Source organism: Neolamprologus multifasciatus, chromosome 13 (genome assembly GCF_963576455.1).
Source record: "Neolamprologus multifasciatus chromosome 13, fNeoMul1.2, whole genome shotgun sequence".
Lineage (NCBI taxonomy): Eukaryota > Metazoa > Chordata > Actinopteri > Cichliformes > Cichlidae > Neolamprologus > Neolamprologus multifasciatus.
The window spans coordinates 13,873,023-13,887,794 of NC_140451.1; the positions used below are offsets into that span (position 1 = coordinate 13,873,023).

At 41.6% G+C, this 14,772-nt stretch overlaps 1 protein-coding gene across 3 annotated transcripts in view; it reads left to right on the forward strand.

Annotated features, from left to right (window-relative positions):
- Positions 1-14,772, forward strand: part of mcu (mitochondrial calcium uniporter) — a 57,941-nt gene that overhangs the window by 21,846 nt on the left and 21,323 nt on the right. Inside the window, exon 2 of one of the 3 annotated variants that reach the window (XM_085181978.1) lies at positions 4,622-4,732. The exons of 1 other annotated variant lie outside the window; for it this stretch is intronic. In XM_085181978.1, coding sequence (XP_085038104.1) covers positions 4,622-4,732 — 111 coding nt within the window. Of the gene's footprint in view, positions 1-4,618; positions 4,733-14,772 lie in introns of all 3 variants that reach the window. One more of the 3 variants, XM_085181977.1, reaches the window with a different exon arrangement.

Consider the following 14,772-nt stretch of genomic DNA (forward strand, 5'->3'; position numbering starts at 1 on the left):
GTAGCTTGTTGTGTTTTATCTACGAGTAAAAGTGTTGGGATTTAACCAGCTTGGGGACGTTTGTGTCAGGAGACAAAGTGATGTGTTTTGAGTGTGCGTGCCTTCTCGGTTTGTCGTAGGTAGTATCTAGAGAGAGCAGCTGTCGTCCTCAGTGGCAATCTAATCAACAGAAATAGATGAACCCCCCCCCCCAACCCACCCCTTCCCTTTCTGTGGGTGGCAGGCCGGGTAGTGCAGAGAGGTCACAGCAACCTCATTGAGAAACGCCTCATATATCGTGCCGTATTAATGAGAAGAAACATTTGTCATAGTTTCAGCTGCAGTAATATTTGTCTGTGGAAATTAATATGGTGTGGTTTTGGCCTTACATTGGAGGCTATCATTGTTTTTTTTGGATTTGTGTCCTCTTTTATATTGATTTATGTGCAGTACATCTGAAACCTTGGTGGGTTAATGAGTCATCTGGCCCCAAACAAATAGAAGGGAGTTAATTGTTCAAGCAATAGCCTGTACTTTGTTTCCCGTGGCTGATTTTTGGCGAGGGCTGGACTTGTTATTTTGTTTGAGTGTTAATATACAGTGTAATTCTTGCAAAAAAAAGAAGGTCGGGAGATTGAGCAATATAAGCGTATTATTCTGTAACTGTATTACTGCAGTTTGAATTCGCTGCCAGGATGAGTCAGTTTGGTTGCTTGGCAGAGAACTTGCTTCATTGAAAATCCCACATCACAGCACCAACAGTTCAACAAATACGCTTCCTCCTCCACACTAACAGACCAGAGGAGACTCTCTTGGCAGTTCATGGACACTTTTTATAGGCACTGGTGTCATGAATATAGGCTCCTCCTATGAGTTAATGTAGTGTGCCTGACCTGTCACAGATAAGGAAGAGGCAATAATCCCTCTGCAGCGTGCTATCTTGGTGCCAAGGTCCATTCCTATCTTCATGTTGAGGACACTGTGTTTGCAGCTGTGATATTGTTCTTTGCTAAATGTTTTTAGTGGTCGTTCCTACAAGTGTGGCCACTTGCAGACATCGGGCTCCTAAGTGGTAATAATACTCAGTCGCGATTTATGTTGAAAAGACTTGTGTCAAACACGGTTATGAACAGTGGAGAGTTTCTTTCATTAACTGTCTTCCGCAGTCTTTTCTATAATTAAATCTGCTTGTTTACTGCCGTAGAAGCTGAGAGCTGGAGGGGAGAAAAAAAATAGGATCGGTGCTGGTTATCATAGCAGCTTGGCAAGGATGCGTTATGCTTGAGCTTGACTAGTCCTGATGCTCTGCAAGTGTGTGCAAGCTGACTTTTTCGTTCTTCTTTCATAGGATGTATTCATCGAAGAGACACTACAGATTTAATTTCCTAAAGTGTTCCTTGTGTAATGATATATGATGCATAACTGTTACCCCGGCACTCAGATGGGCATAATCCAGGCTTGTTAAATGTAATTTGCCTGGGCTCAAAGCGGTTAAAGCAAAGGTAATTGTGTATGTAATAACATGTAGAAAAAGGTGTTAAGAAGACCTCCGCTTCGTCGATTAGAGTGCTGATAGCTGAAAAAACTGTACGTATGTCATTAAAGAATTACTGCAATACAGAGGCGTCTAGGTATTGCAGTATTAGGGAAGTAGATTACTGTGGGTAAGGTGTTGATGAGTTAATGTTGCATTTACTGGGCTGTCGGTTGGCAGATTGGTTAGTTGTGTCAGCGCACACTGCCAGGTACACGGGTGTTGCCTGTGTGGAGCTGGCATGCTGTCCTTCTGACTCTGTGTGTTTCCTTCCTCTGTCCAGAAACACACAGGTTGGGTAAAATGCGCTGTGATTGTTGTGTGAATGTGATGGCTGTGTTTTAAGGTGTCACCTGTCCTACAAAATCCTTAGAAATGGTCGAACTTTGCGCGGCTCCGAGCAGGAGTGCGTTAAGAGGTTAAGGGATGTGAGAATACCGATGCCACTCTCAGGTGGTAAACAACATTATGTCGTTTTCACACTTTGGTCACACTAGTAGGCGGATTTTGTTAGCTTTAGTGAGAGCCGGGTTCCCGTATAGTTACAGAAGAACTCTCACATTCTTCATTGTTTTCTGTTGTTGTTGGTGCAGTGGCGGATGCACAAATTTAAAAATGGGCAAAAATTTAGATGAGGTCATCACGTGTATAAGTAAGAGTGAATGTGAATACACTGTGGGTTGTTGGAGGTAAGTGGGCTTAAAGGTAAATGGCTTAAATGGCTTCAGACGGAGGATGAACTCTAAAATAATGAGGATTATTTGAGCTATGAATCATACCACACTACTTCTGTAAAGTTCAAGAATGAAATTACAGCATTAGAGTGACCATAATGAGGCCGCTTTAATATAGTGCCTTAAATGTAAGTGAATAACTCATTAATTGTTGCTTATAGTCTGATTAAAGATGCAAGTTTTGGCTCTTTGTAACAGATCCAGGTGTTTAAGGTAAAGACATTAGAAGCACCCATTGACGTTTTTTATTTTGGTTTTTATTATGTGCATGCGCTTTTTTTCATTTTCAGTACAGTTTAGCACATCGTCTTTGGTTCCTGTTTTATTTTTAACGGCTCTACATTTCAAACGTAACGGTGACAGTGGGTGCATTTCACACCTGACCTTTTTCTGTTGTTACTGCTTAGTGTGGAAGTCTTAGAGCTGGTTGGAGCTGCCAACATGTAACGCGTCCGCATCTGTGGGTAAAAAAACGCATAGTTAATATTTGTTGTGGGCAAAATCGGTGCACTCTCAGTGTTTTTGCACAATTTTATCTCCACCTAATCGTTCCTTAGTGCTAGGAGGCACAAAATATCAGAGTGCGCATTTTGAAGGTGAAAGTATTTTAGTCATTGCAGTCTACTGTGACTCTTTCATACACTTGCCCACACACACACTTCTGCTGCTATTTTCTGTTTTCCAAAAACGTCCTCACTCTCCTGTTTAGTAACTCACAAAGCTAAGATATGTACTTGTGTGTATACAGTGTAGTGTATACAGTAATGTGGAGAGAAGATACGTGTTCTCAGCACTCCTCCTGCAGTTTTGTGGTAACTTTTTGCCTCAATAAGTTGGAAGTAATTGTTTTCTATATGTGTTTATCAGTCACATTGTTGTTGCGGCCCATTCTTCTCTACAGCGTTGCTTCAGTTCATTGAGCTCTCTTGAAGTCCCAACACAGCATTTCAACCAGTTTCAGCTGGCCATTGTAACACCTTTCTCCTTTCTCTTTCGGTCATTCTGTTTTCGATCTGCTGGGGGTCATTGTCCTTATTTCAAACATACTTTAGCTGTCAGACAGATGGCCTCAATTTTCACTAATATAGAGGAGCTTTGAGCTGTTGAGCAGCCCTGTGACTGCAAAACAAGCCCAAATCGTCACACGTCCACCACACTTAGTATGTGTGAGGCTTTTGTGTTGAAATGCTGTTTCGTTTTCACTCATCATGGCGCTGTGCGTTGTGTCCAAACATCTCCTCTATTGCCTCGTCTGTCTGAAGGACATCGTTCCAGACGTTTTGTGGTTTGTTCAGATGTAATAAGCTGTGCCGCCATGTTCTTTTTAGAGGAAAGAGGTGTTCTTTTGGCAACATGTTCTCTGTTTTTTCTAATTGTACTGTCATGAGCTTTAAGATTTAACATGCTAACTGAGGCCTGTAGACTCTGACATGTAGCTCTTAGGTTTATTTATTTATTTTTTTTCACAATTTCTAAAGCATTACATGGTCTGACCTTGGGGTAAATTTGCTGGGATGTCCCCCTTTGGGAAGATTTTTGCATCGTGTAACACACACTTGAATGCTACAGACTAGCAAACTGCTAAAATGTCTCATGTTCTCACTTGCTAATGATGAGTTACCCCTGCAAAGCCTGAAACATAAAATAACTGCCAGAAAATTCAAATGACTTCATTTGTATAGTTTTTGCTACAGCCAGCATTTTTCCAAATATGGTACACTTGGGGTTACAGGTTTAATCAGTTGCATTTGATTATTAGCACCTGGGTGCTACTTACCCTCTTAATTAGAGAAGCAGTAAGATTGTGCTTCTTTTTTGACTTGCCTGTGTTTACCAATATGTGCGTTGAAAACCTGCCTTTTCCCTCCCAACCATCGCACAGAAATCACATTCCCAAATATCAAATCTAGCGTATTTTTCACTTTTCCTCAAATATAATAATAGTGAACTTGTGCACAAGCTAAGAAGTAAAAAACTAACTCGCTGCTAATGCTGGTTTAGATTTGGTAAGCGCGTTTACCTCTAGGTGTCAGCTACAGCAGCAGAGACTTTCTCACACACATGCAGTCTATATGCATACAGTAAGTGCAACACAAAGTTTCACATCATATTTCTTGCACACGTAACCGCCTCATTTCACCGTGTGTTTGAATGTTTGCCACAAAGAGGAAATATCCCCCTCCACATTTGAACGAGCAGAAAATAAAACCACTTTCATACCTGCTCCTTCAAAACCTCATTGTAGCTCACAGTAATGCACTACTGATCACGACGGTGGATGTTTTCGTGGGGGGTTGCATTTTGATCATCCCCGCTCTGATGATGATGTCTCCTATTTTGACATTTGTGTCTGTTTGTGGCTTTTCTTTAGCAGGACGTACTGTCTGCTCCTTTCTCCCATCAGACTGTCAGGAGAGCACATGGCCTACGGTCAGCAACCCACTCCACACTCTTCACCCAGCCTACCAATGCCCTGTCTCCACAGGTTAGTGTGTCCGCGTGCATGTGCGTCTGTATTATAAAGGAAATGAAAACAATAGATTGTCTCATTGATTTCTGGGCCACTTGGCCTCAAGAGGAAATCCATAGTTAGTTGTGTCTGGCTCATTGATGTGGGCAGCCTTTGACAGCAGCTGGGTTTAGCGTTGTCAGCACTTCCTGACACCTTCATCACCTATTGCACTTGTCATTTGTAAAGGTCGGTCAGGGAATGGTTGTATCATTATGCAACTGAGACCTCAGATTGTTGTAGGTATTGAATCGATATTGGCTGGCTGAATATTGCCAGTCATTGTAACTTGCGTCACCCAACCTTGAGAAACTACTAGATCTCCTTTAGTAAAACTTTAATATCAGCTCTTAGTTTAGTTTAGTTTCTAGTGATCATGTAAATGCTGATAGAATAAAATCTTGTGCTAAATACCTCATTTAGCACAGCGTCCTTTTTTTTTAGTCTAGATCGACATGCATGATAATTACTGTTCCCATCAAGTCTCAGTCGTTACTGCTCGTCACTCTCTGGATTAGGAGTTATCAGTTCTTTCATTTTACCTGCGTGTCCTTGATGTCAAGACTAAACAACCCTCTTCATCTTTCAAAGGCTTCTCCATTAAAAAGCTCTTATTTTGGGAGAAGCCTTTGAAGGCTCATTAGATCATTGGACATCAGGTTTTCTTAAAGCGGTCACCAGAAAAAATATATTCAAATGGTTTCACCAGTGGAAGCCCACCATTCAAAACAACCTCCCCATAGTGGTTTTTACCCTCTGATTCAGTGTTGTTGACAGCAGCAGCGTGAGCTGCCGCACCAAGCCGGTTTTCCTATCAAACCTTATTACGCCCTGCATATCATTATCCTGACAAGTATGCATTTAGATTATAAAGAGCACCGAGACTTTTCCAAATGGGGAGTGCCACATCAAAGAGGAGAACGGGCAAACAATGTCGGTGACATTTGACTTTGATGTGAAATCAAACTTTTCACCAGTTTCGTGCTACAACTACGAAAACTTAAACTCGATGGTTATGTTTGTGTGCACGGTAATGCTGCAAACAGTGGTTAGAGCTTCACTGCAGATGAAGATTTTACTTGAAAACTTCAGTCACTACTACCCAACTTGCCCCGACCTGTCCTCTCATGTTTTCCTACCTGAAGGCTGCTCGGGTTGTTGTTGTGGCAGTCCTCTATGTGATTCAATCCCCTCTGTAGTGAATCTTTTGTTCTTCAGGCACACTTCAACTCCATCATCTGGGACTGCAGCTGGTGACAGTTTTCCTTGTTCTGCTCTGCTGCCTCTGTGTTTCAGTGACCCTCCTGCTCAGAGCAGAGAACAGAACAAGGACTAAAGTTGCCAGCTGATGTCCAAGTTGGTGGACATGGAGTCCATCTATGGCACGAGGCTCAATGCAGACGAGGGATTGAGATGTCAAGCAAAAATACTATACAGTATTTACTGGGGGGAACTGTACACATTTCCTTTGAAGATTGCTGTCTGCTTTCAAACATCATAGTTGTGCTCGGCTTGTGATATACTATCACGACCTGGAAGTTTGAGCGGTATCTTGTTTTTGCTTTCAGTCCGTTGTCCGTTGTAGTTTTTGGCTTTGCCTGTTTTTCCTGTACAGTTCCTTTTAATTTCCCCATGTCACACACGTTCTACCAGAGTGTGGGTATCATGGTGTTAACTGTTGATAGGAAAGCCTGTGTGGTCTTTACCAGCTAATCAGGAAATGAACATTCTGAATACTTTGTCTGTAAAATAGCATAGCATAATGAGGAACGGGTCTATTGTTATTCAGAGTCGTTTTTAGAGAAAAATAACAGCACTGTCCAAATATCTCAACTTCACACAACACAAATGCAGGATGTAGATATTTAATCAGCTGGGACTTTGGTCATTAAGTTAAAGTGACAGGATTTGTATCCAGGCAACCATATGCCATATGCTGTATGTGTTCAGTTAAGTCCGTTGGGAAAATTATGATTCACATCTCAGATTGTGATCCCACACAGATTTAAAGTTAAGTTCTCAATCTGTCTAATACTCCTGTGGAGGCCTTTTCTTTTCTTTTCTTTTCTTTTCTTTTCTTTTCTTTTCTTTTCTTTTCTTTTCTTTTCTTTTCTTTTCTTCAGCACAGTTCAATAGTCCTAAACTTTACTTGCTTATGTTTGAATCAGCTAAGCTGTCTGGTATTTTGAGCGTTGCAAGATAACAAACTTAATCTGAAAGAAATTGAATGAGTCTGTTATAGTTTATGTCTGTTGCCGGGCTCAGTTGCGTGATATCAATACCAGATGAATTTCTTCCTCAGTTATAAATTTGATAGACTGTTTGTTATCCGTTTATTGAACCATACTGTGGGGGGGGGGACACAATGATACAAGTGAAACTTTTGTTGGATAGCTCGAACTCTGCGGAATTTAAAGTCAGAGGTTTTGGATGTAATCTGCAGCACTTCAGTGAGTTGTTGTCTGAAAAGTGCAAATGCTAAATCTAAAATCTGCCCAAGATAATTATTCATCAGTTCATGTTGTAACGATTTGGTGTATTCAATGTGGATATGTACACATGCATCTCTCTCTGGGGGCTTCCCATGATGCACTGAGTGTTTCTTCTTCACTCACAGTGTTTATTCAGCTCTCTGCATTTAATCATTATTATTGTTATTAATCTCTGGCTCTCTTCCACAGTGTGTCTTTTGTCCCGTCTTCCTCCCCTCACTCCCATCTGGCCGTGGCAGATGGCTGCCTCTTCCTGACCCTGCTTCTGCTGCGGGTTTCTTCCTGTTAAAAGGGTGTTTTTCTTTCCCACTGTTGCCAAGTGCTTGCTCAATAGGCTGGAGGGGAGTGGGGGAGGGGGTCACCTGGTTGTTGAGGTTTTCCCTGTATTATTATAGGGTCTTTATCTTGCAATATAAACCTCCTTGAGGTGACTGCTGTTGTGATTTGGAGCTATATAAATAAATTACAATTGAATTGAATTAAAATATAACAGTACTTAGATCTGACAGAGTGTTTGGACCTTTCAACTTTGCTATTTTGTCCTTTGACTCATCTCCAACTCCTTGCACTTGGTCATCCTGTGACTAAGATCCAGCAAGAATCCAATAAAACAGATACATTATGTAAAAAATGATAATTTCAAAGTTAAACGTCTGTTTTTTTTTTCACCAGGAAATACTCTTGACCCTGCGACGTTATCCTTGCATGGAATAAAACTTTTATGATGAGAACAGGATATTTATCCCTTGAGTGCTTGTAATCCTTGTGCAACAAATCGCAGCGCATTAGCTCGTTTCCCCCCCTTTTCTGCGTGTGTGTTTATGCTGTTACTTGGAGCAAATGTATGTTCAGTGTGCTTTGTTTGTGCTCTGTGCTTATGTGTCACTGGTCTTTATGAAATGAAGAAGGGTGGGCATGGATTTGCACAAGGTGGGGGTGGCTGTACAATGAAAACCGAGCCGAGGCTTTCTCTTGGACTCCTGTTTACATTTTGCTGCAATGGGCCGCTTGAAAAGGCATCGGGTGGAGTGATGTTAAATGAGAGCAGTGCACAGTACACACAACGTGCCTTGCTTGAAAGTAACAGCTTTAGCAGCGGGCTGTATTAGCAAGTTCACTGTAGAATGACGCAACAGAGCTCACAGGGAGCTCGTCCCTGTTCCCAAGCGTCCCTTTCCCTGCCGTGTACCCTCAAGAGAGACAGCTGTTTGTTCAGAGGGCAGGGGAGGGAGGAGACATGGACGGCCCAGCAGGGAGTGTTTGCCTTGCTACGGCCTGTTGTCTCTGCGAGGTAGAGGATGATACTGCCTGAGCCGTAGTAAAACAAGGAAACCTCAGCAAAACAGAGATGCTGTAAAGAAGCACGAGAAATCAGGCTGCATAAACTTGTTAGCTTTGATAACACTGGCTCTAAAAGTGTCTGCTTGCACTGTCTGCCGTTTGTATATTGCACTGTTATCAGTCAACACCCCCCCCTTTCATCTCATTGACACCCTTCTCCCTCACTCCTGCATTGCTGCAGTACAGGCACTTGTCTCCTCCTTGGCTAAGCCAGCCCTCTCTCTCTTTCCCTCCCCTTGTCTCCAACCTTTCCTCCCTCCCCTCCTCGCTCTGCCGGTCTTTGGCATCCTTCCGTTTAGCTGCAGTTTCCCACAAGGCCCTGATGGGTCAAAGCTACACAGACGCGCACACACAAGGCAGTTTACAGCAGCGCCATTCACGCACGGACCTCTCGATTCATCTGCGACTCAGCTCCTGCGGAAGGCAGCCGTGATAGTTTTAACAAAGTTGTCAAATGTCAAGCAGACACGTGAAGAGAGAAATCTAAAAGGGCGGGTGTCGTGGAGGGGGGCACAACAAGTTGCTGTCTCCTCACTTGAGCCTTGCCAGTTCAGCTCACGAGTTTAAAACTGCAGGGCACGCGAGTGGATGGATAAAAGATGGAAGCAGAAAAGGTTCAGGGGGTGGGAGGAAGGCAGCAATCATCAGGATGGCAGCTGGTAAAAGTGTAGCATACGGCAAGGGCAGTGAAGGTGTCGCTGTGACTGCAGTCTGCAGAGCTCTTAAGCAAGTCACATTGATCATTCACTTTGAAACATGTCTATAGCAAAGCTGTGCAAAGCTATAGCAATAGATGTGTCCTTTTCATGTTTTGACCAGTTTTTGTAAAAAAACAACAAAAAAAAACGTTTGTTCAGTTCAAGGATTTATTGCCTTTTCCAATCATTTTGTAAGAGGGTGTAATCAGTAATCTTCACCTTCCTCTCTGACAGGTGGGTGTAGTTCAAGAGTCTTTTACAGAGAGAGCTCAATGTACAGGCTTGCATCAGAGAGACGAGGGGGTTGAGAAATTGCCACTGACTGAAAACTATGGCTGTCCTTTTTGGAGGGAAGCAGGTGTATTTTAAAGTGAGCCATAAAAAATGTTTGTTGCTGTATTTATATGAGGCACTGAACTTCCTCAGCAGATGTGGCAAACAGCCTTTATCCTTGAAGGATAATGTTTCATTCTGAAGCAGAGGCTCGAAACTCGCTCTGTCTCTATGTTTCCGTCACTTTCTCGCCTTGAACAGCGCTGATTTAAGAGACTTAATAGACTTTATGGAATACCTGTGTTATGAGCCCGATAATTACACATCTGCCACTTTAAGCCAGAAATGAATTTTGTTTGAACGTCGTCACAGAGCATTAAAATGTTAAACCCGTTTCCCTCTTTTTTAGTCATTTTAAACCATGTCTTTTATAAAACTAAGCAATAAGTAGCCTTGAATTTAAATTATATGATTAATAAGATTGATGACAGCATGGAAATTTATCAGAAAACACAAAGCTCTCTATTTTAACCCTCTCATCACCAATAGTGTCCTGCAAAATAAAGATTAATGGCCTGTTTCAAAGGATATGCACAGTTTACCTCAAATGCTCAAGGAGACAGCTATAATCAACGGTAATAAACTGCTCTGAGTTTTTCTGTTTTCATTATCTTTTACTGTTTGAAAGCTTTAATTAAGTCAGCAGGTAATTAGGATGTCTGTATGCTTGTTTTCATATGACTGTTTTGAGTGACGGCACGCAGCGAGACACCGAACCAGCGTTTCGTCAAGCGTCATCTGTGCGTAGCTCTTTTTGTTGACTTCTAGTCAAATGGATTATTCCCGAATGACACGCAGATACTGATCGGCCTAGCGAGGCTTAAGCCTACTTTAAAGTCACAGATGCCATCGCTGGGTCTAATTGCATTATTGATCAGTTTGTGTCTGTTGGAGCGTTTTGCACATGTAGCTGCAAAAATTAGATTATTTTTTACTGCTTACGTTTTCAGGCAGCGTGCATTTGAATGTTTATCAGGTAAGCAGAGCACTGAATTGAAGTGAGGATAAAAAGGATATTGTTGTGAAAAGGAGTGCGTCTGTTTGATGGGTCCCAAATGAAACGTCACCACCATCAAAGTTATGTTTCAGAGCGCCTGTAACTGTCGAGAAATAATTCTCTGCAGATGCGTCTGATTATTTATTTTCCGCTCTGGTTTTAAGCATTGGTGTAAAATAACTCTTGTGCCTGCGTGTTTATCCGAACTGAAGTCCTTGGGCGCACTCCTGTAACCGATAACAAACTCGGTATGAAGAATTTCAAAAAGGAAATCAATTTGCTTTCAGGATGGTAACAGACATTTTTCCGTCAGAGTATCAGTTATCCAGTTGAATAAACCTATTGATCTTCGCATCTCAAACTCCCATTGATTTGTAACCTGCCCAACGCTCAGCAAGCCGTCAACATTAGAGAAACTGCTGCATGCTTGAATTTTATCACCAGTGTGATTCGTTTGGGATCTCCTCAAACTAATAGTAGTGACTTAAATGTTGCTCATCTGACTGGCCAGTCATGGCTGATGATTAATGCTGTTTGTAAATCGTCATCGTCATGATGTCGTCTAATAATAACGCGTTTAATTAATGCAGCCGACACGTGGTTAAATCTCAGTCAACTCTATGTCGAGGCAACCTGATGATTAAGCAAAGAAAAAGTGTGCTTATAAACTATGTGCTGATATTCGGAAAAGCACAGCCTTGCAGATGTATTTTATAAAATCCTATTAAACACAACTTTATGAGCGCCCATTAAAAGCATAAATCTCATAAATATCATTACTGTTGTACAAAACGTTGCTTGTCCTGCAAAATGTTTTTGTATGATCATCAAAAACATAATTTAAAAAAACTGTCAGGTTAATTTTTAATCGATAACTTTTTTTCTTTCCTCCTTCTTTTTATTTTATCATCTTCAATTCAAGAAATTAACCAGGTTGATGATTCATTCCATTTAATAGCTTTTGAAAGGTATTGAGACTCAATACGGTCTATTTGATATTTACTTATATTCTAATTGGGAAATGTAGTAGTTATTATCTTTAGTAGTTGTCTTCAAGGCATTTTATTGTCTGTAATCTCTGTTTAAATATATTTTAATGAAATATAAACTCTCAACAAGCACTTTATTAGGTGCACCTTCTCAACTGCTTGTATTAGCCAGTATTAGCCAATCATGTGGCAGCAATTTGATGCACTTATGCATGCGAATGTGGTTGAGACTACCCACTGAAGCTCAAACTGAACATCAGGAAGTAGAAAAGATATGTTGATTTGTTGGAGTATTTCGGAAAATGCTGATCTGCTGGGATTTTTTCCCAGACAACCATCTCTGGGGTTTACAGAGAACAGATAGGAAAAGAGAAAATATCTGGTGAGCAGCAGTTTTCTGGGCAAAAATGCCTCGTTGATGCTAAAGGTCAAACTGCTTCAACCTGATAAGAAGGCATCTGTAACTTGAATAACCAGCGCTAGATGGTCGAGTTAGAATTTGACTGAAACAATGTGAAGTCATGATGCTCTATACAGTTTGGGCTTGTGGTGGTGGTGTAATGGTGTAATGGAGATATTTTTTAGCATACTTTGGGCCCCTCAATATCAACTAAGCATTGTTCAGACACCACAACCCAGCTGAAGGTTGTTGCTGACCATGTCTGGTGACTATTTATGACCACAGCGTGCCCATCATCCAGTAGCATGCCATGTCTGTAGAATCAAATTCCTTCCACAGGCACCAGATCTTAATCCAATAGAGCAGTGGTCCCCAACCTTTTTTGCGCCACGGACCGGTTTATGCCCGACAATATTTTCATGGACCGGCCTTTAAGGTGTCGCAGATAAATACAACAAAATAAAACTAGTACCGGTACCGAAAAAAAGAAAATTTATTTATAACACATGTGAAAAGACCAAGGAAAACCGAGTAAACTATAAAAACGATAACAAAATAACGCTGAAAACCGATAAAAACCCTGAAAACTATACATTTTACACTTGAGCCTCAACTCTCGTGGCCCGGTACCAAACGACTCACAGACCGGTACCGGTCCGAGGCCCGGGGGTTGGGGACCGCTGCAATAGAGCAAATTTGGGATGTGGTAATATGGGTGATTCATCACGGATGTGCAATTGACAAATCTGCAGCAACTGTGCGATGCTGTCATGTCATCATGCACCAGAATCTCTGAGGAATGTTTCCAGCATCTTGTGGTTGTGCCATAAAGGATTAAGGCAGTGCCAAAGGAAAGGGGTCCAAGCAAGTACTATCAAGGCATGCCTAATATAGTGGCATGTGAGTGTATTTATTAACCTGCTTCTGTGTAATCTAGTAGTCTTCTTTCTTACAAGCAGGTGTTCCTTATAATGTAAACACGATGTTGGCATCCATGTAACAGAAGTCTGAATAGGAATCATTTTTCTTGAGGATCTTTTGATGTTGAAATGTGCATAATCCCACAGCCACAGCCTCAATAATGTGTTTATAGGGGCTCCACTTTGCTGTTTTTTTTTTTGTTTTAACCTACATAATTGCATTAGGACTAGATTATTTCAGTGTATTAATTTCACTGCACTTCCTGTGATGGTATAGGGTGACTTGCAGCAACATTTTAATTGTATGAAATATGAAATACAATTTTTAAAAAAAAACACAAAATAATTGGCCTAAGAAAAAAAAAGTCTAAAACCCTGTGAACTGTGTTAAAAGGTGGGTTGTGCTGTTATTGAAGGGCTGTCTTTGTTCCACTTAACACCAGTGATCAAACTGGGGTCATGCTATGTCGGTCAGCTTGCCAGAGGTTGATTGAAGCTGAAGCTGTTAAACCTCTAATATGTAGTAATAACAGCTCTAGGTGATTAACTCCACATACGCATTATTAACACCCGTTACAAAAAAAGAAAAAAAAGGAAGGTGTTTAACATTGTGGTTCACTTGGATTATTTCAGAGCTGCAAAAATTAGTTGCCAGCGGGAGGCAACTTGCCCAAACACCTCCTCTAACATCTGATGATACAGAATTGAGAGAGGGAGAGTTGTAAACGGGTAGAAACAGTGCTGGGGGGTTGAACGGTGAAGTAGGCCCTTGAGGAGGGTCGAGAATCAAATCGCATTGAAACAGGATGGAGTAGAAGAGCAGAGGAGGCAGGATGAGCAGCATACTGATGATGAGGATTAAGATTGTGATAGGAGCGTGAGGGCAGAGAGGTATGGAGGCAGGTTTTTGTTTTTTCCTTCTTCCCAAGCATCAGTGATGTTGACTAGCTCACTTCGATTTTAGGTCACGATGTCATTTGGGAGGATAAAAGGGCAGAGATGAGAGGAGGAGCAGGAGGTGATATGAGGGGAAAAGGGACAAGCTTTAACTAAGGAGTTGCCAGCAATGCGGTCTGATCCGTCATTCATTTCAGCGTACTCTACTAGATGCCGCTTATTATCGTCAGCCTTGCTTGGTCGGTGAGTCAGCACGACGTGTGATTTCAATAGCTTGTAAAGCAGAGGCCATCACATCGCCCGCAGGCGTCATCGCATTGCTGCCCAGAAACCCTTTGAGATTTGAAAACTGGGCTGTCTGCTTATTTGACTGCTGTGACTTCGATTCCCCTACTCTGCAGGTGGGTGACATGACAGTAGCTTCACAGAAACCGGCCCAGTTTCTGCTGTCCAAAGTCTGTATGAGGGTAGGCTGCTTCTCCACATGGCCCCACGGCACAGAGCCTGTGAATATTTGATGCTAGTTGTGAAAGGCCTGGAGTCAAGCGTTTGTTGTTATTAAAAATCTGACAAATAGGACCCAAATGTAAAATCCTGGAAGCACCATGTCAGAAAACATTATTTTATCTGAAAATAAAAACCTACTGTAGACTGCCAATCACAAACAGTCAGCATTATTTATTCTAACACTTATTTTATTCAGTGTTAACAGACAAGGTACGCCTACTGCGTCATTTCCTGACGTGCTCAGTACTAACAGTCTGCCTGAGTCACTCATTTTGTAATGCAGAGTGAGAATGTGCTTCTTATCTCATCACTGGTGAGTATTTAAAAACGAGGTCTTAACCCTTAATTTCCCACGGGAATGCTGGCAGGCCAGTTTTACACATGGTTTTTAAATGACCGTAATGCCAGTAGATACAAACTTTAAATGGTTTTGGAAAGAGGA